This window comes from Empidonax traillii, unplaced genomic scaffold (assembly GCF_003031625.1).
Source record: "Empidonax traillii isolate 1590-97213 ecotype Southwest subspecies unplaced genomic scaffold, ASM303162v1 scaffold153:size895095, whole genome shotgun sequence".
Classification (NCBI taxonomy): Eukaryota; Metazoa; Chordata; class Aves; order Passeriformes; family Tyrannidae; genus Empidonax; species Empidonax traillii.
The window spans coordinates 466,835-491,113 of NW_020955346.1; the positions used below are offsets into that span (position 1 = coordinate 466,835).

At 38.5% G+C, this 24,279-nt stretch overlaps 2 protein-coding genes across 10 annotated transcripts in view; one reads left to right on the plus strand and one right to left on the minus strand.

Annotated features, from left to right (window-relative positions):
* The first annotated feature begins 1,698 nt into the window (after window positions 1-1,698).
* Window positions 1,699-17,123, plus strand: HELB (DNA helicase B). Its single transcript, XM_027884713.1, has 13 exons — window positions 1,699-1,891; window positions 3,257-3,631; window positions 5,436-5,662; window positions 6,909-7,781; window positions 8,817-8,988; window positions 9,673-9,814; window positions 10,664-10,794; window positions 11,825-11,909; window positions 13,366-13,425; window positions 13,977-14,181; window positions 14,714-14,848; window positions 15,078-15,518; window positions 16,020-17,123. The coding sequence occupies exons 1-13, from the start codon at window positions 1,699-1,701 to the stop codon at window positions 16,107-16,109; spliced, it is 3,129 nt and encodes a 1,042-aa protein (XP_027740514.1). The 3' UTR covers window positions 16,110-17,123.
* Window positions 16,984-24,279, minus strand: part of GRIP1 (glutamate receptor interacting protein 1) — a 323,422-nt gene continuing 316,126 nt past the window's right edge. For 8 of the 9 annotated variants that reach the window (XM_027884704.1, XM_027884706.1, XM_027884712.1 and 5 more), the window contains 2 exons: window positions 19,917-20,063; window positions 16,984-18,765 (listed from right to left, as the gene is read on the minus strand). In XM_027884704.1, the coding sequence (XP_027740505.1) occupies window positions 18,532-18,765; window positions 19,917-20,063 (381 nt within the window). In that variant the 3' untranslated portion in view covers window positions 16,984-18,531. Of the gene's footprint in view, window positions 18,766-19,916; window positions 20,064-24,279 lie in introns of those variants that run through there. The other variant, XM_027884710.1, reaches the window with a different exon arrangement.

Genomic DNA, 24,279 nt, shown 5'->3' on the forward strand with positions numbered 1-24,279 from the left:
CTCAAAGACTTCTTCTGCTGTGTTCCTCCATATGATGATGTCATCAATGTATTGCAGGTGTTCTGGAGCCTCACCCTTTTCCGGTGCAGTCTGGATCAGTCAATGGAAAATAGTGGGGCTGTGCTTCCGCTCCTGGGGCAGTCAGTTCCAAGTGTACTGCACAGCCCTAGGTAAAAGCTCTAAAGCACAGGGAAAAAACTAAACTTTCTATCTCAAGAGCAATGAAAGTTTATACCTTTCTCTGCTACCCCTTCCTCCTGCTGTGCTAGATACATCCCCTAATTTCTTCCTCTGAGGGCTTCCAGTTGATGCTCCTAGATGGCAAACTCAGACTTACTACTGGAGTTCAGCAGACAAGAATGTCTTAAATCACAGCAGAGATCAGAGAGCAATGAATACCCAAGCAAATTTGAGACAAGGGAATGCCCCTGGTGCTAGTCAGATTCAAAGATGAACTGCTAGCCATCCCTTGAAAGGGGATGTCTGGTATGGGAAAACACTAAAAAAGTATAGGAAGTCTTACTTAAATCTAGGGGCTGACTTTATTATACCCCTGCATTGTATAAATAGTATCTGTCAGAACGTTATGAAATTGTTTTCAGAGTAGGATTTCACTTATCTATTTCAAGGTGTGAGATTTATACGTGCATACTTTCTCTGAAGTGAAAACCTGCCACTGTGTCAAGACACAAAGCAGTGACAGACAGCAAATCATCTTTTCTTGTTCATTGTGATTTTGCTTTTTAGGGCCTTGCATTTTTTTTCACTGAATGCACCAATATGGAGATCAAATTTATAAACAGATTTTCTTCCCCATGGACAGGAAGGTAATAACTTCTTTAGTGTCATGTCAGATTATACTTTAAGACACTTATACTTAAGAATTACTATGGCAGTGCATTATCATGGTGCATTAGAAGGTAAAATCATAGGGTTGTCAAAGCATGTTTCCTTTTACTGTACATTCTTGGGTTTTGGGGTGGAATTTGAAGTGAGGCATGATAGAGAAAAAGCTAGTTCAGAAAGCTGATCTAAAATTTCCAAGTATTTTTCAAAGTATGGTTTAAAACATTCATGACAGAGTAATTTTTGACGGAATCTCCTGGCCTTGCGTTCACCTCATTTTTAATGCTTAACAATCTTCTCTTGCACATGTGTTGTGAAGTTCTAAATCTATAAACTGCTTATATATATATATATATTTTACTCTTAGAGCTTTCATGGATGCAATCCTTATATGAGAGTTAGCAGTTTTACCATTGACTTAAAACTCCTTAAAATTCTCCAGCTGTACTGGTAGCAGTATTGAGGGAGGAAAGAGACATAAAGCAGACGGGAGCCTTAAACTTGGCTACACTGCGAAGAAGAACAAAATATTTAAACCCAGATTTTCAAAGGTATCATCTAATTCTCAGTGCTTGACCACCCAGCTCTAGAAAACCAAACTCACTCCACCTGAGCAGCAAATACCCACGTTTTTGAAAACCAAGTCTGACCTATTTGAAGCTGGGCACACATAAAGGTACAGAATTACGACTCGAATTATTAGAAGGGTGCTCTCCATGCTCCTGACTGACTACCCAGCTGCCTCCGGGCATTCCTGACTCCCTCGAGTACCGGACTCTTCCCCCCGTCCCCCTCCGCGTTTCCTGCCGCGGGGGGGGCGGAGGGATCGCGGGCCGGGGAAGCGCGGGAGCCATGGCGGAGCCCAGGCAGGAGCGGAGAGCGGTGGTGGAGCTGTGGGGGGAGCTGCTGCCGCCGCGGGGGGCGGCGGGCTCGGAGGAGGAGAGCGAGGAGGAGGAGATCGAGGAGGAGCTGCACTTGGCGGAGGCTGCGCTCATGGAGGCTGCCGGGCGGGAACTGGCGGCCTCGCTGCCCCCGCGCCGCGCCGGTGAGGGCTGCGGAAGAGGAGCAGGGCCGAGCGGGAGGGCGGGCGGGCTTCGGTGCCCCTCTGCGCCCTTCTGCGCCCCTCTGTGGCCTGCCCGGCCCGCGGGTCTGGGCTCGGCGGGGGGCGCGCGTTGGAAAGGAGCGGGCTGGACCCGGCGGTGTGGGAATGGCGGCGGGCGCTGAGGGCGGGCGCTTGGGGCCCTGCGGCCGCCGCTCCGCACCTGGGCGCGCACAGCGTGCCTGCAGGGCAGCGCAGGGCAGGGCAGGGCAGAGAGAGAGGGAGCTCACTCCTTCCTCCGGTCACCGCGTCGATTACAAGTAAAGGGACAGAGAACCGAAGTAGGTGATAAACCTTACATGTGCAGTACAAGGGCAGTGTGATTTGTGCTTTTCTACGAACTTGCCTATCTCACATTGGCCTTTTTAGCCGTCAGCGCGCTTGTAGCAAGCGTGGGTAGAGCCCTTCTCAAATCTTCGCTCGCGAAGCCTAGCCGTGATGATGACGGGCACAGTACTGCAACAGGTAGACAACATAAAGTTTTTCTATTTAAGGTAACTTCGCACAAAAAACCGCCAGTATTTTTAATGATATGTAATAGAGTGTTGATACTTGACGGTAATGATTCCTGACTTAGAAAAGCAGGTGAAGTTGGAGCAACTTATTCCTAACAAGAATACTTTATCCTCAAAATTGTTTTTAAAATGGCTGAATTGAACTAGGTGACAAGGGAGAAATAGATAAGTTGTTACAGACCTAAGAGCTACTCTGGGGTAGTGAGGAAGAGGCCCTGCTACATGTAGGTGCCCACTTTGTTCTAATCATAGCAGTTAGTCCCCAGTCATGGATTGAGGAGTGGTGTATTGAATTTTTTTGAGGAAAAGAGGGGTCAAACCGGGTCATACAAAATGTTAAGAGTTTATTGTATTAATTGCTTATAATTTTGGCAGTTTCAGTTGCAGAAAGTGTTTGGTATACAATTGTATCTGAAGAATCTGCAGGCATTGTGATGGAATATTTTGTGACAAAACTGTTTAAAATTGAATTGTAAACTTGTCGGCATAAATAGTAAACCGTAATATCAAACACTATGTGTTTAATTGGCTTAATAAATTCGTACACAAGATTTATTTCTGATGCTTAGAGAAGCAATTTTGTGCTTCATTCTGAGATTGGTTTCACTTGTGTTTTTAAATAGTACTGGAGAGACTGACGTCAGGAGTTTATGAAAGCCCCTGCTTTACTTTTACTACCTCAATTATAGAAAAGACAAACATGAGTTTAAAACAAACAAAACTCTTTTAATTAACCCAGACTTTTAATCTTTATGAATGTCAATTGACAATGGACTTTTTCTTTTTAATGATCCAGTTATTATACGGGAAGATGGCACCAAAAAGGAGTATGAAGTAATTGGACGTTTTCCATTAGTCGGCCCTTGGTGGAAGGTTAATGTTAAAGCTAAAAAAATTGGGTCTAAGTACTTTGTGGAAGGATATCCCTCATATTTTCTGCGGACTGATATAGAAGAAAACAATCGACAAGTATTTTCACTCTTTCTTAAGGAATGTGACGTTCCTGAGAGTTTTAAAGAAAAATTTTTTACTTGGCTTCCTGTGGAGTCTGTGCTGAATTTTAGAAATCTTGAAGAAAAGCTAAAACATTTCCAAGTTTCACACATACATCCAGGGAGGAGGCAAAGAGATACCAAGGATTATGACATCTTCTACTATGTTTCAAAATCAGGTAGGTATATCCTATGCTATTTTGATTGTTTTATAGCTAAGGAGTTCTGTTTCAGGTACTGTGTTCAAACTAACATGTCTTCATATCAAATGTATATTCAACTGAATTTTGAACATGCAGTGAATTTTTTTTTTTTTTTTTTTAATTTCCTCGCAGTGGGACAACTGATGAATTAAAGATAGGTATAGAGCAAGACTTTCCTAAATTCTGGCGGCTTACCTAGTAGAATTGCCTATGCTAGGGATGCTCCACCCCTAGAAGTGTTAAAAAGTGGGTTTAGCACTGCTTACACATGGTGGTGTGGCTTTTTAGGACAAATACGTGTTCAGAAATAGTATACCCGCTTCTTTGTAGTACAGGGGAACAGTGAAGGAGTTCAGTGTGGTCCAACTCAACACTAAATAGTCTAAATGTATTTGAATCCTTTCTGTCAGCAGATTGATATGGCCAGGAACAGAACGTGGAAATAGGAGTGTCCCCACACCGAGATAGTTCAAGACTGCCGAGGATCGTGTTGTGGGCTGCACTATAGTGCCTACATGGGTTTTAGAGATTGGATCAGGAATGTGCTTTTGAAGCAGACATCCCTCTTGTCCCTATTGTGATGCAGTCTCTGAGAGTATTGACTGTAGTCCTGCTGGATGAAACCCAAACAATGTGTTCCAGTTGCATGCCTAAGGGACCCCAATCCCTAACATGCTTTCAGTCTGTGAGACCAGACTACAGCTGGTCAGAAGCAAAACATTAAAATAGAGGGAAAGACAAAGTGTCTGAGGTGTGCCTTCAGCATTAGCTCTCGTTTTGCTCCAATGATCTGTTTCTGTAACCTGCTCAGGCAGGTTGGGCCTGTCTGCTGTTGCTTGTAAGCAGATGAAGTCTTCCAGTACCTGGCTCACTGGGCAGCATCAGGTCAAATGATGGAGGTGACTCTTTTGGATGTCAAATCGTGTATAACAGGAGAGTTGAGAGCCTCTGCTAGGCTTGAGCTGACTTTACTCCAAATCCCAAGTGTAAGGAGAGGAAAATTTTCAGAGTCCTACAGACTTTTAGGCTTTATGTTCTGTTTTTGTAACGGTGGCAAAGTTCTGAACCTTAGTTTATGGACTTCAAATCTTTACATGACCACAAAGGGGTAGGAATCAATAACGGTGGAAACGCAGATCTGGTTTGCTGTGAGAATTTTAATGGGATATGTAGATCGCTTTTGGTTGAGGCTTGTCCAGTATGTTCATGAATCATTAGGGGTTATGATTGCACTCTGCTCATTGTTCTTATAGTTGGGTTTTTTCCCTAGTATCTAATATAAGTTACTTTGCTACGTTTTAAATTTTCTTCTTTCTCTATCATTGGGCAATATGTGCCTCCCTCTCTCCCTCCTTGCTACTTCTGCTATTGTAAATTTATTTGGTTACCATTAATTGTTACAGGCTGGAGCAGTTTGTTCCTCAAGCCTTCATGGTATTTTTTTTTTCTGTGGAAATAGTGTATATTCATTCTCTATGTGTAAATTAAGTACTTTCTTAGAAGGGAAAAGGTTTTGTCTTTGCATTTCTGCATAATACATATTTTCCAAGAGAGTACATTTAGATGCATGTCATCTCTTTACATTGTTTTTTTCCCCAGGCAGTTCAGGGAAAACAGACTTTAAAATAATTTAAAAAGGATTACAATGAGTAAGAAACTGAAAGAAATTTGAGATGTTTTGGATCTAGGGGAGGCAGAAGGATGAAAACCATAGTAAGTTTAAATTGTCTTTACAAATATGTGTGGATATTGCATGAAACTTTGTTTATGATGACTGCAGTTGCAGGGAAGGCAGTATTGGTAGCTCTGACTTTTCCAAGGATACTGGAGTTCTTGCCGATTCTTCTGCCATGCCATTTTTTCTGTCTGTTGAATATGGTGGATTGGCAAAGAGGGACTGAAGAAAGAAATAATACAGATGGTGAGGAGATCAGTTTTCAAGACAAGATGCTAACAAAATTGGACAAGATATTAAAGAATGAGCCATGGAAACTTGGATTCAGCAGGGTAAGTAATTTTAGGTAGGGTAAAAATAGGGTTTTGTTACATCTGAGCTTTGTTACACTACAGTGCTGTTTTAGTTATGTTCAGTTTATTAAACTGGCATTTTTAAGGCCTAAGCATAGTTCATTTGGAAACAGATGATGTACTAGACTCAGTTTTAGCAAAGGGTTTTGTTTTTTCAGTTGGTCTACAGTAAATTTATCTCAGAAGATTTTTAAAATTGGTTTTGTTACAACTGTTTGTTTAGTGGTTTTTTTTTTTTACAAGGAACAGAAAATTAAATACTTGAGGTAATTGGACCAAAGTAAGAAAGTTAATTAAAAATCCTCAATTATCCCCTTCAGTTTTATACCTGTAAATGAGATTTTCTGTTCCTAATACGCAGAACAGTATCTGTGCTTTCATATTAAGGTAGATAAATTTCTCTTTAAGAGGTTATCTGATCCAGTGATTTGTTTTTTCTGATGGAATTTGCAGTGGTTGCCTACCTTCATTTTCCTTTACTGGGCTTGCTGTGCAGCTCTGCTGTTGCACCTCACCTTAGCAGTCCCGTACTTTAGATGGGAGCTGCAGCTTAATAGTTCACAAATATGGTTGGTTATCCCTCTGCTTCAGGCCCCCAGTGCTTTATGGATGGATGTTCTGACTTGTCTTTAAGACCTCCAATTTCAGAGATTGAGCACTGTAGCCAATATGTTTGAGCATTTCACATCCTTTCCTTTAAGAGGATTTTCCTCATGTTCAGTTTGACTATTTCTTGATGCATTATGGACTTGTTGCTCTCTTGCTTCTTGTACCAAGGACCTGCATTCTCGTTGCAGTTTTTTTATTGCTTGAAGACACTCTTTAGCTGTTTCTCTTAATACTGAGCAAGTGCAATTCATTTTTCTTGCCTCAATTGTTAGTCCATTTTGCACATCTCAGTTTTGCACTGCTTTGTGCTAGTGTCTTTAAGACTGTGTATTTCTCGAAGCAACATATGCAGAACTGGGTATGGTATTCTGGCCGTGTGCCTTGTTTGTGTACCTTTACTTGAAATTGTGTTACGAGGTGTGCAGGAGTTCTCCCTAATACCCAGTTTCTGTGTCTTTATTTTTAAAGTTCCTTGTATGTTATGAAAAATACACACATTTTTGCAAACTCCACCCTCTGAATTGCAGTTGGTATTTATGAGGAGGAATGTTATTTAGCAAGAGGCTAGTATCTTCTGAAATAAATATGTGTTTGCTTTTATTCTTTTTGGGAGAAGATTATCTATAAGGAACTGAACCTTTCTTACTGTGAGGCATCGTGGGCTGCCTTCTGTCAGTGTGAACATCTCCTCCGGAAGATTCCCGACTTGCAGAAGAATGCATTAATTCTGTATGATCAACTCAAGAAACAGTGTAGAAAAATGGGACACACATATGAAGATCAAGATGAATTGGCTCGTTTTGTATCCAAAAATATGTCAACCGAACATGTTTGGCAATCTCTTGAGTTTTTGAAAAATCAGAAGGTAGTGATTAGGGAAAAACAGCTAGTGTTTCTGCCTCATCTTTACAACTCTGAAAAAGACATTGCAATGTATATAGGTGACCTTCTGTCAAACGACACGTGGAAACTGGACGCTGATGTGAGAAAGATACTTAACTTTTCTGAGACATCAAGGGGAACGGTAGATAACAAAATGAATATTACCCAGGCAAATGAAATGGAACATCTGAAGGAAAATGATCCAGACAATCATAATGGTGAAAATCACCTCCCTGAAAAGGAAGTGGAGTCTATGCCTGGTAACAAAAGTAACGCAGAGGCAGACTTAGATCAGGTTATTGCTTTGGAAAAGATTTGTGCTAATCCTGTCACAATCATAAGTGGAAAAGGAGGCTGTGGGAAGAGTACAATAGTTAGCTGCCTTTTTCGTCATTTAAAGCAGATGGAAAAAGAAGTGGAAGCTGCTTCTAAGGACTTTGAAGAAGACTTGGATGCGTCTGAGGAATGGAATACATTTGATCATCCCTGGGAGTCAGAGAATATGCACGCAAAAAAATGTTTGAATGTACTGTTTACTGCACCTACAGGGAGGGCGGCAAGTCTTTTGAATGAAAAAACTCAGCTTCCTGCATATACACTGCATCAGGTAAGGTTTGGTTTTTTGTTTCTTTGTTTGGGTTTTTTAAATTAGGTTCTGAAAGACCTTTTGGCACTGTCCATTCTTGTTTTGAGGAAAAAAAAAAAGCAAAAAGCTTGTTATTGAACTTTCCTTATGAAATGTTTAACTTACTGTTATTAATGATAATTCTTAGGTACAGCTTGTCAGCATTTGAAAGAGTTACATTTTGGGGAATTATAAATCAGTCATTTGAAAACATTATTTGCTGTAACTTTGGGGTTTCTGTAGTTATACACATCTCACACTTGTGCCTCTCTAGGGTATCTGGTCCTTTTAGCTTCTCAGTTTTGATTTTAATTTTAATGAAGACAAAAATACATTCTAGGTGGTAGAGCTGTTTTCTAGTATCCTGTTGCCTGGCAGTCATACTGATACCAGCACATACATGGAAAGATCAGTAGCTTGGGGTTGAATAATGAGATAAATTTCATTTGCACAGTGTTTTCTTAATTACTGTCAAGTATTGTGGAAATTTTTTTAGAAAAAAATAGAAAGCAAACTAAACTCTTAAACTTAAGTCTCTTTTGTCCTAGGTAGTGAAAGGTGCCAAGAAGACATTGGAGGTGTGGAATAACACATATAAATAAAAATTCTAACATAAAATGTATTGTTGGCTTATTTTATCTTTGAGTAGTTGCCTGTACCCCTTCCCTATGCAATGCTGGGCATTTATTAAAGTTAGCAAGTTGTCGTAGGAGGTGTTCTGTTAGTGAGCAACCTAATGGCTCACCTTTTATCTTAAATGTCTCCTGCAGAAAGAAAAAAAAAAAAGCATTTCTGTGCTTTTATGTAAGTCAATGTCAATAATCTCAGCTAGAAAAGTATTCACTGAGGAGGAAAATAAGACTGAATGGTTGAGTCTTTGGGTCTTTACAGATTTAAATTGATAATTTCAGATAACAGCTCCACATACATTAGAACATACTGCACCGTCTACTTTTATAAGAGAGTTTTTAACAGTTGAATAATGTCAGAGCTTGCTTTATTCTTATTTGTTTCTAGATTATCTATAGTTTTAAGTCATGGAGGCAGAGCGAACAGGCGCAGCCGTGGAAGTTTTCTGCTGTTACGGTTCTGATTGTGGATGAAGGAAGTTTGGTGTCTGTACGCGTTTTTAGTTTAGTTTTAAAACTCTTGTGTGAGCATGCTCAGCTTGCTAAACTTATTATTCTAGGTAAGTAAAGCAGCAATTTTAGCGTTATACAGTACTTAATAACACACAATGTATAGTGTAAGTATCAGAGCTCCCACTGGTCTCATTGAGTCTGTTAAAAACTCCATAATGTCACATTGTTCTGTTCTTGGATATTTCTGGTAGTTGTAAGGTTCAGATAAGAAGGTTTTCCAGCTGTCAGTATGAAATTATCAGTATCTCCATTCCCTGTTTAGCAGTTAGCATATTAGTCATATGTTAGAAGGGAGGTTTCGTACAATTCTTAATGCTAGGATCATCTTGTTTTAATTCAAAAAGGAAAGCAAAGAAATACAACGTCAAATTCTTATGCTTTCTCAGAGGTTTGCTTTTTGACATGCGATTTAGGGCATTTTTAAAATATGTAGCTTTCAAAATGTGTTTGAATAAGATGTGATCACTGTCAGTGTTCATCAAGCAGAGGGATTTGCACTTGCTAGTAAAGCATTACTGAGTGAGGAATATGAAAAACTTGACCTATGCTACAACCTGATTCCTTAAGTGTCTCGCGTTCTTGAAAGTGTTATTTCATATGACTTGTAGTAAGGATGTATGTTATTATTAGAGAGTTGAGTGTGTATTAATTCCAGTGATTTTTTTTCAAGACCATTTGCAACACACGATCTGTTATTCCTTCTCACAAACACTAATTTGCGTTCTGTTTAGGTGATACTAGACAGCTTCCAAGCATAGACCCAGGAAACATGTTAGCTGATCTCTTTGAAGGTCTGAAATCAAGAGGCTTTTCTATACAACTGCGAACAAACCACAGAGCTGAATCACAGCTAATTGTAGATAATGCATCAAGGTAGGATATCCTTATGCATGTATGTAGCATTCTTGTAGTAGGCCTGGCCTTTTACCTGCAAAATAGCAGTGATCCAGATTTGACTCTGTAGTAAAAAGTTCTGTTTAGTTTTTTTGGTCCCAGTCAGTAACATTGGTTTTAAAAAAAACAAACCCCCAAAACAACAGCAACAAAACCCTACAGATTTTTCCAGAAGTATATATATAGGACAAAAAGAAATGTGTATGCTGGAATACTCTTAAATTCTGTAGGATGTATTTCACTATCAGATACTCTCTGTTGTTTTCAAATGAGTTGCACAGGTGACTTTTTGCCTTCTGAAATCGTTTAAAATTGCTTCTCTATAAAGGAAGTTTTAAAGACATCGCTGGTAAGTGTGACAACAGCTTAAACAGACTGTATTGCTTTGAGAGGTTAGATGTCAAGGGCCATTACATTACATTTTTATATCTTTCTGTATCAATACCTAGAGACTCTAAATGTTTCCAACATTTGCATTACTTTTGTTTTGTAAATAGTTTTATTTCCTATCAGTACAGGATTTCTTTTTTTAAAGAAATCTTATTTTTTTGGTAACACTTCTGTTTTACTCCATTTGGCTCCCATGGGAATGGTATGGGTAATACTAAGTATCTGCTGCAGTGCTGAGGGGGTTAGAGAATAAATCACCAACTTTTTCAATGTGAAATTAAGTTATGTTCAGAGGAAAGAATTTTTTGGTGCATGTAGTGTTGATGACAAAAAATTTATTCATGGTGAACTTCAGGCTGATGCAGATGATGATACACTGGAATCCTTTAACTGGAAGTAACTTTTCTGTTTTCCCTCCACTGCTCTCTCACCGGCAAGAATCTCTCATCGGCAGCTTCCTGAATTTGATGAGGTGCTGCAAGTTTCTGCTTGGAATGAGGACATGACAATTCTAAGCCCGGAGAAGAAATTTATTCTTATTGCTTTGCCTTCTGGTGGGCATTGTGGTGGTATGTGTACAGTCAGTTTGTGATCTTGATTTCCCCTTTGGTAAAGCATAGACTGTTGTCTGGAACTAAAATTTTGGGAAGGTTTTAATCTGGGGTTTTTTTTTGTGGGATAAACTTAAATGCTACATTCATAGCTTTATCTTCTGCCTTCTGTAAGTGCACACAGCAAAATCCATAAATGCAGAGAATAGGCTGTAGAGCTGCAGCTCACCAGTTACATTTTGAAATGGGGGACAGCTTCCACCAGTGTAATCAAATGTGATTGTCTTTTTATATTGTTGCTGGGGCTGTCAAAGCTTAACATATCAAATGTTTCAGGGGTGAATCATTTGAGTAAACAGTAACTGTAACAGGATGGTATACTGGACAGGAATGTCCTCCCAACTCTACAACTGAGTTAGGAAAATGGAAGCAGAAGGGATACCAGTATTTTTTTAAAATATTGTTTATTGGTTTTTTTGACATCTATTTGGTACAGGTGAATTGAGTGGCCTCTATTTTATATGCATCAAAAAGCTTCAAAGGGAATGAGGAAAACAACAGTGCAAACATTATCACCTTATCTTACTATTGTAACATACTCAGCAAACAGAATACCTAAAGTAGATTTCTTCTTTGAATCTAAGTGTATAAGTCTGTGGCTTGAAAATGTTTGATCTTTAGCTCTTTACTGTGCTATATCAAAACCTTATTTTGCATGAAATGTGTTCTATGCAGCTGTTGTTTAACACAGATATAAGAATTTGTCTCCTTCCATATTACTCTTTTTTCTCAGATTTTAAAAGTGAGTTAACTGCATGATGCTTTTTTGGGGGAGTATGTATGTGGGTGTTTTGTGGTGTGGTTTTGGTTTTTTGTGGGGTGTGTGGTTCTGTGCGGCTTTTTTGTTTGCTTGTTTTTTGGTTTTGTTGTTATTTTAAAGAAGTTAAAATGTCATTGAAGCAAAGGCAATTAAATGCTAATTTATATTTTTCTTTCTTAATTTGTTCTGCATGTTTTTATGCCTTACCTTTTATGTTTTCTAAAACAGATTTGCAAACTGCCATTAAGACTTTACTTAAAAAAGGACCAGGATTGGAGGATGCCAAACAATCACAGTTCATTGCTTTCAGAAGGTAACGGAGTATGCAAGTAGACATTGAACAAATCCTTGCTAGCAGCCACAATCTAAAAATATCTGAGTGTGTTGAATTGGAGAGACTAGTGGCAATATCATAAAATTACTAGAGAGAACAAACAGGCTCGATGTCTCTCCCTGTACCTTCTGGTTGCCCCCTGTCTATCCATGAATAATTGCTTCATTTTTCTCTAATCTTAACGTTATTTTTCACCATAAATTCTACCTTTTGTGCTCATGTTCCTCTGTATGGTTTTTGTTAGTGAAGCAAAGGATGGACTTAATGGTCACTTTTTGTAGCAGACTGTGAGAGCCTGTGCTCTTGTTTTTGGAACAGTGTGGTGTTCAGAAGCAGAAGGTGAGAGCTTGGCTGTAGGAGGAACCCACAAGATACAAAGAAATACGTGTATTCAAATGTATCCATCTGTGGCAGATGTGAATTCCAGGCTGTGTGGTGGAGTGTATAACCCACTATCTCTACAGCCTGCTGTCGCAAGTGGGAATTGACCAAGTAACAGAAGATACTGGCGTTTTGACCACATGTCAAGGGTCAGATTTAGTCATACAGTCTTCTGGGCATCAGTGCTTCTGCTCTGCAGTGACAAAGGCCTATAGTTTAGGTATTTGGAAGCACAATACCCATCAGTTAAGAAGGTGTGGGATGTAGGGCTCTAACACGCATTGAAGAAAGATTGGAAAGTTTAGTAATCACAGGAGCATGAATAGTATGGATGGCTTCACAGAAACACTGAAGGGATAAATATTATTTGCAGTAGTACCAACAGTCCATAAACTTGCAGTTCGGCACAGAAGGGTACTTAAGAAACAACTCTTCCACTTTTATTTGTGAATAACCTTTTCTCAGTAATTAAAAAGCTCCCACTATTTCCAGGTTACCAGTGAGCAAATAAGCGATGTATAAATTTTGGCTAGTTCACCTGTTTGTTGTGGATGCTGTGTAACTAACTCCCACATCAATTGCATTTCTCCAATCTGCATTCAGGTACAATATTGTTATTAGTGATTTTCATATAAGATTAATCTGGAATTTATTTATAGGTATGTAATCTACACTTAAAAGTTGAAATCCCAGGTCTTTAAAACGCAAATAAATCTTCTGGCTATTTTTAATATATTTATAGACAGAAAATAATCTGTCCAGGCCTTATTTTTTCTTTAGTTTTCTTCTTTATCTGAAAAACAAATCTAGCTAATCTAGGTATGCAGTGTAAACATCCTTGCCTCACTTTCTGTGGTATTTAGACAAAACTGTTTCTTTACTGCTCTGTCTTCTAAACTCTGAACCAGCAATTTTTTTAATTGTTAGTGGAAAATCACCAAAGCTAAAAAGGGCTTTTTCCATTATTTATAAATCGATGCTAATACAACATTGCCTGTAATTGTATGTTTTGTACATCATGATTTTGTTCATATTCTTGTTTTGTATGATTTAGGCAAGACTGCAATCTAATAAATGAACTTTGTTGCCAACACTATTCAAATCATTTAACCAGGTAAGCCACTGTTTTGCATTTCCCCTGTTAACAATATCACTTTGTTTTTGAAAGTGTTATAGCCAGGCCAAAACCCTAAAACAAGATTACACAACTTTCAGTGTTTCATCTAGATCTGATAAACAATTCATAACATAAATTTTCTTTAATCTCAATCTGGACTGTGAACAGTGATAAACTGCCTTTCATTTAAACTGTCATTATGTGAATTCCAGGATTTTAAGTTACTGTTGAATATTCAAAATTGACATCAAAGCTATGTGAAAAAACCTCTCAAGGTTAATTATTTTTTGCCACTGTATGAATTTCTAGACAGATTCTGAAATATTTTTGGAAGCAAGGTTTTTGAGCTACTCTGTATTACTATTTTTTACCAAAAGGTTTTACAAAAGTTCAAGAAATAAATGTGTGTTATCTTAACTGTTTTGAATATTATTAAGGTTTTTAATCTGGGTCAAGTGAAGAGAGTGGAAAGAGAAGAAATACTGAGAGATGGTAAATGCGTACTTACTTTGTAAATACATTTCTCACTTTTTCTTTCTCTGCCCTAGAAACCATAAAAACCGACTTTTATTTCAAATTGGGGACAAGATTTCCTGCACGCGGAATGCGTATCTCAGGGATCTCTTGCCAGGCTGTGGTTCCAGAGATGGTTCTAATGGCCATGAATATAGAAATGGAGAAACCACCCTCACTACAGAGGCTGCTGAGGAGGGAAAACGACTGTGCAATGGAGATATATTTTTCATAACAGAGGTTAGTCCTTGCTGTGAGAACTTGCACAAAAAAATCCTGGTGGTAACTAAGTTGGTCTTTGTTGAATCCCTAGAACCAAAAAATTCACACTTTACAAGTTTAGTCTGTAGTACATACTTAGTTCTGCTAAACTGTCATGTGAAAGGCAAGAAAGAGGCAAACTACAATAGAGAATTTAAAAAACCCAACTCTGGGCTTTCTTGTAAAATGTGTTTCAGTTGGTCTGCTTGTGTTCAGTGTAAATACAATTTGTAAAAAACATATGGTAACTGAAATGGATAATGTTTTGCATATAGGCAGAAACAGTCTTAAGTAAAAATAAGGCTAATGTTACAGCTGGAGATCTCCCTGGCAGAAAACTAAGCTGACCTAAAAATACAGCAGTAAAAAACTCTACTCAACAGGGAGTTGAGTAGAGGGACCAGTGAAGCTGTTTTCCTTGAAGATGGTCAGTGAAAGAATAGGGATGCCCTCAGATGTCGGTCAAACAGCCAGTACAAGCTCACTGCTGAGTATTGTGTTATTTCTTTAGGATGTAGAAATTGATAAACAGCGCTTACTCACCATCAGCAGCACGTACGGCTCCACGTTCACTGTGAAGTATAAGGCACTGAAGAAACTATGTCACATAAAACATGCGTGGGCCAGAACTATTCACACATTTCAGGTAAAAACACAGCAGCTCTGAGCTGTATTTTCATATGAAAGAGTCAGAAACTTTCTTGAAACCACAATTCCTTGAATGCAGGATATTCTTGAATATTCTTGAAATATTCCTCGTTCTTCTGTCTTCTTTTTTTTTCTTTTTTTTTTTTTTTTTTTTTTTTTTTTTTTTTTTTTTTTTAATTATTTACTGGAGATCTTTCTTTGAAATGGCATTCTTAAACCCGTTTCAGGGTTCTGAGGAGAAAACGGTTGTGTACGTGGTTGGCAATCCTGGCCGTCAGCACTGGCAGCACGTGTACACTGCCGTGACCAGGGGACGCTGCCGTGTCTACGTTGTGGCTGAAAAGCTGCACCTCCGCAGAGCAGTTATGAACAAGAACGTGCCCAGAAAAACTCGCTTACAGAGATTTTTGAGAGAGGCAATTTCAGAAGCAAGCAACTGTCCCAAACAAATGAACTCTCCCCTCACGAAGTGCTGGCAACATCAGGAGGGCGCGACTTGCTCTGTTTCTGTAACTCAAGGTGCTCCTGGCCCGCCTGAACCTCAGACTGACCTCACAAAACAGGAAAGGTCGTCAACTCTCAATAAAGAGCAGACAGGCAGTTTGCAGCTAAGTCCTTACAAAAGACACCAACCTCTTGCATCTGAGGATGCTACAGAAATACCCCCCGTAAGTATCTCCTTGCTGAGAAAGTTTAGAACAAACTTTTGCACCCTTACCACCACAGGTCACCTGGTACTTGTATGGTTCATAGTTTTACTCTTAATAATTTTCAAGATGATTGGTAATTGGTGAAGCAGTCAAATTTGGCATATCTCTTCCCACAGTCTATATATGACTAATATGGGAAAATGTCAATAGTAGTAAATTTATACATCTTTCTACTCACTTGAGTGATCCGTTGGCCACCTTAGTCTGTATTAGCTTATTCTTTGTGCACAGATGTCAGCAGACAGGTGACCTGCTGTGAAAGCTTTGTATAAAATTTAAGCACTGAAGTTAATCAACTGAAGCTGATTTTTATACAATCAAACCTAATTAAAACAGATGCTTTTTTTTCATTAAATCTAATTTCTGAGCTCTGTCATGGAGAAAGAGCTTTTTTTGAAGATGCTAAGATATTTTAGGTCTGTTTCAAACTTGGCTAACATTTGTGTTTTGTTTTGACAGACAACAGTAGAAGAATCCCCACTTGGATCTTCTAGACTTAAGAATCTAACTTTGGGACAACCAATTCCTAGGAAACTTTTCAAAAGCTAACAAACAATTATAAACTGTCTTCTTTATGAATCTTTATTGAACGTGTTCTGTTCAAGATTTTTGGAATTGAGAAGCTGAATATGCAGATACTTTTCAAAGACTTTCCTGTTTTTGCATATTCTGTGAAGAACAGCTTGTTTTACACCGAGCCTTTTACATTTTCACTGATCCATTTTTAGTATATTCATCGGTGTCTTGGTCTTAAAAAAAATCACATAATTCTTCTGTTTTGGTGAAGAATGAACTTAACAGGTCTTACAGAATCCAGATGTTCCTGTGAAAAATACATGCGGACGTATTTTGATTTAAAGACTCCTAGCTTTCCATACCAAGATTTATCCATCTCCTAATGCTAAGACGCTCTTACTCATGTGCCAAAACTTGTAGTTTGCTCTTGAGTAAAAAAACCACTTTACAAAGGGGAATTTAGGTTTCTCTAATGTGGTAGATTTATGGGCATGAAGCTTTGATGTATTATGGCTTTTAATCTTGTTATAAATAGAACAAGAAAGCTGCAATCAATCAGTGAAAGAAAATTTTTCACACTTTGTACTTGAAAGAGATGTAGAACTTGCCATTGCTGCTTTAGCTAATAGTTATATGCTACTGATGGTCTTGTAAGAAAAGAAAAATTCCAAGTCAGTCCAAATAACATTCCACTTTCAACTTTTTCCTGTGTACTGTGTGACCTGCTGCATTGTAATTTTGAGATTAGTAAGTTGAATGTTAAAACATCAGACATATTGTACTAAAATGTGTCTTACCTTTAACGATTTTTTTTCTTTTCACATAGAGAAAAGTATACTACAAATATAAACATGGTATTTTTTGCTATAACTGTGGAAAAAATATAAAGTAGAAAAATAATACCTCATTTTTAATGTCTTTAAATCACTGTTTATTTCAATTTATACAGTTTTTCCATACAAATATTTGCAACAGTTTGAATTTCAAAAAAACATAACATAGACGATAAATATCATGCTATTAAAGTATTAAATTTGTACAAAAATACTTTACAGTTTTAATACTTGTTACAGATAAAAATACATATTTAAGTGACTCATGAACTTTGTTTATTTGTGGGATTTTTACATGATTCAGCCTCAAATGTCATTCTGACCTTTTCTGGCAGTGCTGAAATAGAAATTGGAGATACTTGTGTGTGCAGGGCAGGTGAGTTTGTTCATGTATTGGAAATAGCAACAGGGATACAGTTAAACAGTTTAAATTGACCAGAAACAACTCTGTAAGGTGATTGCTTAGATATTGAGACTCTACAAATGTACAAATCCAGTATCTTTATATTCACCAATAACAATAATTACTAATAACAACTTGAATACCAGAATAAACCAAAGCAGCTGCTGGTGAGAATATAAAGCAACTGGCAGTATTTTATTGCTTGTGGGGAGAGGGGAGAGGAGAGAATTCGTGTGATGTATTTGTAAAATATATTTACAGTTTTAAATTCTAAAAATGTGTTGCAGGGGGGTAATGTTTATCATAAAGAAGGCTGAAACAAAGCATATGAAATAGTACCTTTGTCCCTTCAAGAAATTGTTTGACTTAAAAAGCTCACGTGTGACAGTACAAGTTTACAGGTTTATGGATCATTAGAGAGCTTTCCTATCAATCTCCATGGACATCGTTTAAAAAACCACCATTTTCTTTTAAAAACCTTTCTAATTTGTCTAAACATTTCAGTTTTACTCTTTTCAGTAATCCTCCTTCAGAGGTTTTATCCCACTAAAAAAGTCTCTGCTTAAAAATCCCCACAGGTTGCAAGACATACCATTAAATACTTCAATGCATAGGGAATAACATAGGTTCCAACAAAGTGTACCGAAGTGGGGGAGGAACGTTCACTGCAAATTGCAGCTTCCTGCAAGCATTTTGTTAAAACATCTAAGCCTTGCTTTGTCTGGTAAGTGCACCTTTCTGGCCATTCTCAGGAAAACCCAGTGCAGTAAACCACTCTGTCTTGTCCATCATACAGCAGCACCTTTCTGATAAAAAGGTTTTTTTAAAAACAATGTAACCTGGACACCATTTTTTTTTAGCAGAGATTGACTCTCTGCTCTTCCCTCAAACAGCTGCTGCTGCTTAAGGGAGAGGTACATTTAGATCATGTTTAAAACATCTCCCCAGTTTCTTATTTGGGGGGAAAAAAAAGGCCCTTATGATTTTTCTTACTGTTACTAATGCAAGATTGTTTAGAATGGAATGACTTGACTTAATGAAGAATTAAAATATTTCAAAAGTAACCATGAAGCTATAGAAGGTTTGAAACGGACAGACTGACCTCCTGTGCTTTTCAGTGCTGTACGGCATCTGAGCCTTAATCTCAGAGAAATCTTGAATGGATTTAGCACCATAATTGTCTTTTGTTAACCGAATGTCCCACTGAAATGGTTTTCTGCTATAATGTATTTGTAGGATCCCGTGTCTCTGTATTGACATGAGTGTGTCCGCTCTGCTGAAGGAAGGCATTATTTGGGTCACTCCATTCCCCACTCGCCGAAGGATGTTCTGAGCTTCCTTTCTGAGATGCCAGTGGGTTTCTGCTAATAACCAGTTCCAGCTTGTTGCCAGATTCTGCGATGAGGGGCACAACTAGACAGCAGTCAAAGTCTCTAGTGCGAACGTGGTTTACCTGAATGATGAAAAGATTGATTTTTGTTACCATTCTAGGAAAAAAAAAAGATTACAAGAGAAACAGATCTTGAGACTACGGAGACTGATTTAACTATTCCAGGTAGAGAATTGCCCAATGCAAGGCTGTTTACCATGGTGTCTGGTCTGAAGACATCAGTTAAGTTTTCTGCTCTACAAACAGAATGCAGCTAAAGTAGAGATATTTACACTCGTACTAGCTGTTGGCAGCTGTCGCAGTGCTGACTCCATAAATGACATTTAACAGCTCATAGTTTTCCATCTTTCATGGTGTTCATCAATTTAAATGCAATAGAGCATGTCTAAAATTTCAATTCAGTTCAGGTCTTCTCTGGTTTTACTTAATATATATAAATTCATATAAAATATATTATTGGACTAATTGAGAAATAAGTTAGCTTTTTCATCACAGTCCAACTTGGCACCGTGATGAGAGTGGTGCTGAGTATTACGTTATTCCAACTATGTCACTCAACACTTGGATTAAACATACAAATAGCTTTCGTCTCTGTACTAGGAACAGCAAAAAAGACAAATCTGTATGGAATTGCTTCGGGAAGTTACAACTTCCTAGTGAGCATCTGTATGTCTCCTTTAAAGTTCTGAAATACCTAGTGTTCTGAAAGGATTTGTGTATATAAATATAACTACATATGACTTATACTAAATATGACTACTACACAGGAAAATCCAGTCTTAGTGCCACTGCATAAAAGCCCAAGCTTCCGTGAGTGCTGTCTTTTCTTACCAAGGCTCTAAGAAATTCACACAGCACAGCCTGTAGCACAGAGCAATTATGATCATTTGTCCTTCTTCCTGCCCCCCATGCCCATCTTTTCCCCTGTGCTCATTACTTAAATTACAATAAGCAATACAGATCACAGGGCTGTTCCGAATAAGTGATGAAAACACTTTGTGCAGTTTTTAGTAACTGTGGTGGCAGTGGATCAGGGGTTGGACTTGATGATCTCAGAGGTCCTTTCCAACACATCTGATTCTATGATTCTATGATTCTACAATCACATCTGCAAAGAAAAATACCCAAACACCCTCCTACCCACCCTCTTTTTTCAAAGTAATCTGTATGTCATGTCCCTTCGTGCTAAACCTGTGTGGTGCCAGAAACATTACCTGTAAAAGTCTATCATATGGTTTTAAACCTCCCAGATCGCCAGGGCCAGCTGGTCGAATGTTTTTAACATATACTCCTTTCTCCAGTAAACCATCCGAGACACTGAACCCAAAGTCTTCTCCATCAGAGTCCTTGTACAAAGTTACCTGTGGAGGGGATGTGAAATGATGAGCAAGAAAAAAAAAAGTTTGCCCCCAGATCTGGTGGTTTTGCATTTTTTTTTTTTTTTTCTTTTCACATTAGAGAGATCACTTACCTACTATTTGGTACTTACAGTATTAAAGTTGTCCCCATTTGGACATTATATTAATATTCTGAAGTTGTATCAGGAGGTTTAGGTTGGATATTATAAAAAGGTTCTTCACCCAGGGGGTGGTTGGGCACTGGAACGGGTTCCCCAAGGAAGTGGTCACAGCACCAACCCTGACAGAATTCAAGAAGCATTTGGACAATACTCTCGGGCACATGGTGTGGCTCTTAGGGATGGTCCTGTGCAGGGCTAAGGGTTGGACTCAGTGATCCTTGTGGGTCCCTCCCAACTTGGCAGATTGTGTAATTCTGTGATTCTCAGAAGCCACCTTATTCAGGAATAAACAGCCCTTTTCACTTCTGCTTGTCAGTGGGAAATTTGTGGTATTTAGCCCACCTTTCTCAGCTGTAATTTTTTTGAGTCTTAGTTTTTTGTTTCGCCATTCTCTAGCTGCCAGGATCTGAATACAAGATAAGGTTTAATTTTGCTTCAGGTATGAAGACCAAAAACTGGTTTTGTGTGTTCTAAAACTTCCAGAGGGAGTAAAGACCATTGGCACTGTAAACCCTAGACAGCCTGTTTTTGGCCAGGCAATGGTCCACCCTGTGAAGTCTAATCTCAAAAGCGCTCAGTATAGGAGTTATAATGCTATCTTTTAAGAAAGTACAGATAAAGATCCTGAAAGAGCTTGCAGGCAGTGTTCTTACATATAGCCACGAAGTGGTCATTCAAAAGCAGGAAACAGAAGTTAATAAAACTGTTAGGAGGAGGTTTTTCGAGTGTTCATAAGACAAGTCCTCACAGGTAGTTCTGTGTATTTATCTATTTGACAGAAAAAGATAGAGACTTCATAGGTAAGTGGCATGCTTAGGTTTTAATTTCTTCTTGCTTCTCTCTCACATCAGAAGTGCCAACCTATGCAAGGAAATTGTGTTAGTCAGGGGTGTACCATCTGACTGACACTGATGGTGTGTGCACAGATACACTTGCACAGTCAAACTCGTGCTTTTACTGCTATAGCTTATGTCACCTTGGATTCAAAATACTGGTTTTACCATACCTTGACTGATAAAACCAACAACTTTAGGTCTTCCATAATTTTATAATGGTTTAGTACCAGTAATGCTCCATGTGCTGCATCTTCGTGTGTGCCAGGCACCAAATTGCTTCCTGATGTTTCTGAATAGCAGAATCATTCAAATTGAAGGTGACTTTGGAAGTCGCTAGTCCAATCTCCTGCTCAACACAGGCCAAGACCAAATTTAGATCAGGCTGCTGAGGTCACTGTTTCATAGAAGGATGCCAAGGCACAGCAGTACAGGAGCACAGCACTGGTTGATGCTACCTTAAGAAAGCTGCTGAGCTCCTTCCTTAACTGCCATAGTGAAAAGGTAAGCAAGAACTGATCAGGTTGTCTCTAAATAGGAGTAAAGGATTTGGGGGTTGGTTTTTTTCATGCTGTCTGCAGTTTTCTTGACTTGACTTTACGGGTATATAAGCAGTGTCTCAACTAGAGTGAAATCACACTCATTAGTAAGTTTGGTAGCTGTCCAGGGCAGCGATTGAGAAAAGTTAGATACAAGTGCAGCTGCTGCAGCATTAGCACTGTTTTATCTGTAGATGTGGATGGTGCATTGCTGGGTTACTGTGAAAACATCTATGTGTTGTGCTGTGGTGAGCACAAATATCCCTCACAGTATTCATTCCTTACTTTACATCAGCTCATCCTCTACCCTTGTTTTTCTCCCTTTGGACAGCACTGCAAAGCAGAAAGCCACACCTAAAGTCTCCTTAACTAAACCAAAGGCTTTCTTCCTGCCATTGACGTTTTTGGGTAAGCTGTCCTTTTAAACTTCCTGGGGGCTGCGATGTTTAGGTCTTGGCCTTCTATTCTGCAATCTTCCCCCTGAAGTAACTGCTTGCTGAACCTGTCATACATCCTTCATCTCAGCATGAATTTTAAGAGTCAATGGGCATTTCAGCTACTAAAAACATATCTGCAAATTCAAAATAATTTACCATAGAATGATTTAAATTTGTATCAACAACTACTATACCAGCAGGACTCTGGAGAAATTCTAGTAATTTGTTATGAACAGAGACTTTTGTTCGTGATATCAGAGCACATCTAACATGGCTTTGATGTGACGCATATTTGAAGCTGCTACCAACGTACTGTAAGGCCACCATTCTGCAAGACTGAAAAAAAAAAGATAAAGGAGGGAGATATATTTTACTGACAGATTTGTGTGCACTGCCTGGCAGAAATTAATTAGCACTGGACCAAGACCCAAATTCTCTTCAAACAAGTTAAGTTTTTTTGCTCAGCATCACAAAGGATAGGAGTGTTTTAAGTTAAATGCTTCTTAAAGAAGCCTTGAAAAGTACATGTAAAAATGAAGGACAGTGCCTAAGAGCAGAAGACTTCAAATACTCTGTACTTTTCTAGCACAGATGAACAATTTTCAAAAAGAAAAAACTTCCTCTTTCCACTTACTCCTTTTCCCCTTTCTTCAGGCACCGGAGTCAAGTGGCGCTGGATCCAGACCCAGATGAACTACAAAAGCATACGAAACGGGGAACTCTCTGAAGTTATCTAGACTGTATTCTTGTCTTAAGGCAGGATCAACAGCACCTAAGCCATTTCTGAGAAAGATTTATCTGCCCTGCTTTTTAAAATCTCTAGTGATGGAGACTCCACACTCAAATAAAGTGATCCCTGCCACTGCTTCAGATGTTTTCCTTGGGTCTAAACTAAATCACCCTTGCTGAGGCTTAAGCTGCTATCCACAGAGAACGAGATCACTTTGTTCTCTCTCTTCAGTGATGTGAAATAAGGATTGTTTTACTGTGGACTCTGTTCAGATGCTCAAAATCTTTCTTTGATTTTCAGACCCCAAACTGGACACTATTCCAGTCAAAACATTCTCAAAGCTAAGCTGGACTGGAGAATAATTCACCACAAATGGTAGTTTCATTCATATGTTCTATGACAGTGTTGCTTTTTTTCCTGTTTTTTAGCGAGAGATCCATTAGCAAACAAAACACACATAGATTTAGCTCTAGAGATCTATAGGAAGAGCTATTCGACATCAGCTCATCTTAACTTGTGTCTTGTCTGTAATAATGGACATGTCCACCTTGTGAGACAAAAAATGTAGCATTTAAGGGGGGCATGAAAGTGGGAAGTTACTGCAATGGATGGGGGGAGGAGGCAGGGGACAAAGAAGGGCACAGAACTTGAGAATGATCATCCAACACCTTTTAATGCCCCTCTACTTGTTCAGGTTGGATTTTCCTGATTTATATGGACTGAGCACTCTGGAAGGGAATTACTCACTGCCCCGCAACCACATCTTTTATATTTCAAAATACTTTCTCATTTTTGTAGTTCTTCAGATGTACAGATCCTAAATTTTTAAAAACTGTTTTCCTTATGGATATCTTCTCTTGACTTTGGTATATTTAACACGAGCTTGAAGAAACTCGTATTTACTAACTTACTTAAGGGATGAGGTAGGAATTTAACTTTGTTGCATGTTTGACAGCTGTCACATTATTTAGATGGAATTCATCTGCAGAGAACTTTCTTTTGGATTACAGGTTATCATTTTGGAGCTACTTCTTTTTAGGGTAGCAAATATTCTTCAAAGGAAGATAAAAGCTCTGCTATCTGAAATACTCAATTTTCATTTAATAATGGGTATGGGCAAAGCCCTACCACACAGGTTTCTCATCTTCATTTGCAGCAGCCCTGTCTGAAGGGAATATGGCTGCAGACAAGTCATGCAACACCTAAATCATGCTAGTTTATCTGTACGGCTGATCATAACTCTTTGGAAGGTTTGATCTCAATAGCAGAATCTCCATTTGGGCGATTTGTTAGACTTTTAAATTTACATCAGGAGCCTAAGGGAAAAAGAAAGCTGAAATAGAAATTTAATTCATATTTCATAAGCAATTAAATAGCTACAAATTTAAAACAGAAGCTTACATATATTGAGTCTGTGTCTGTAACTCTTCTCCCTCTCAAATCTATGGGAAAATGCTTAATTTAAATTCATACATCTTGCATAGGTCAGCTATTGAGATATTTTAACTGTCTGTAATTC

Coding starts and splice junctions, on each gene's coding strand:
- HELB (XM_027884713.1), top strand. CDS start 1,699: ATGGCGGAGCCCAGGCAGGAGCGGAGAGCGGTGGTGGAGCTGTGGGGG. Junction 10,795..11,824: donor TTCTGGTGGGCATTGTGGTG/GTATGTGTACAG, acceptor TTTCTAAAACAG/ATTTGCAAACTGCCATTAAG. Junction 15,519..16,019: donor ATGCTACAGAAATACCCCCC/GTAAGTATCTCC, acceptor TTGTTTTGACAG/ACAACAGTAGAAGAATCCCC.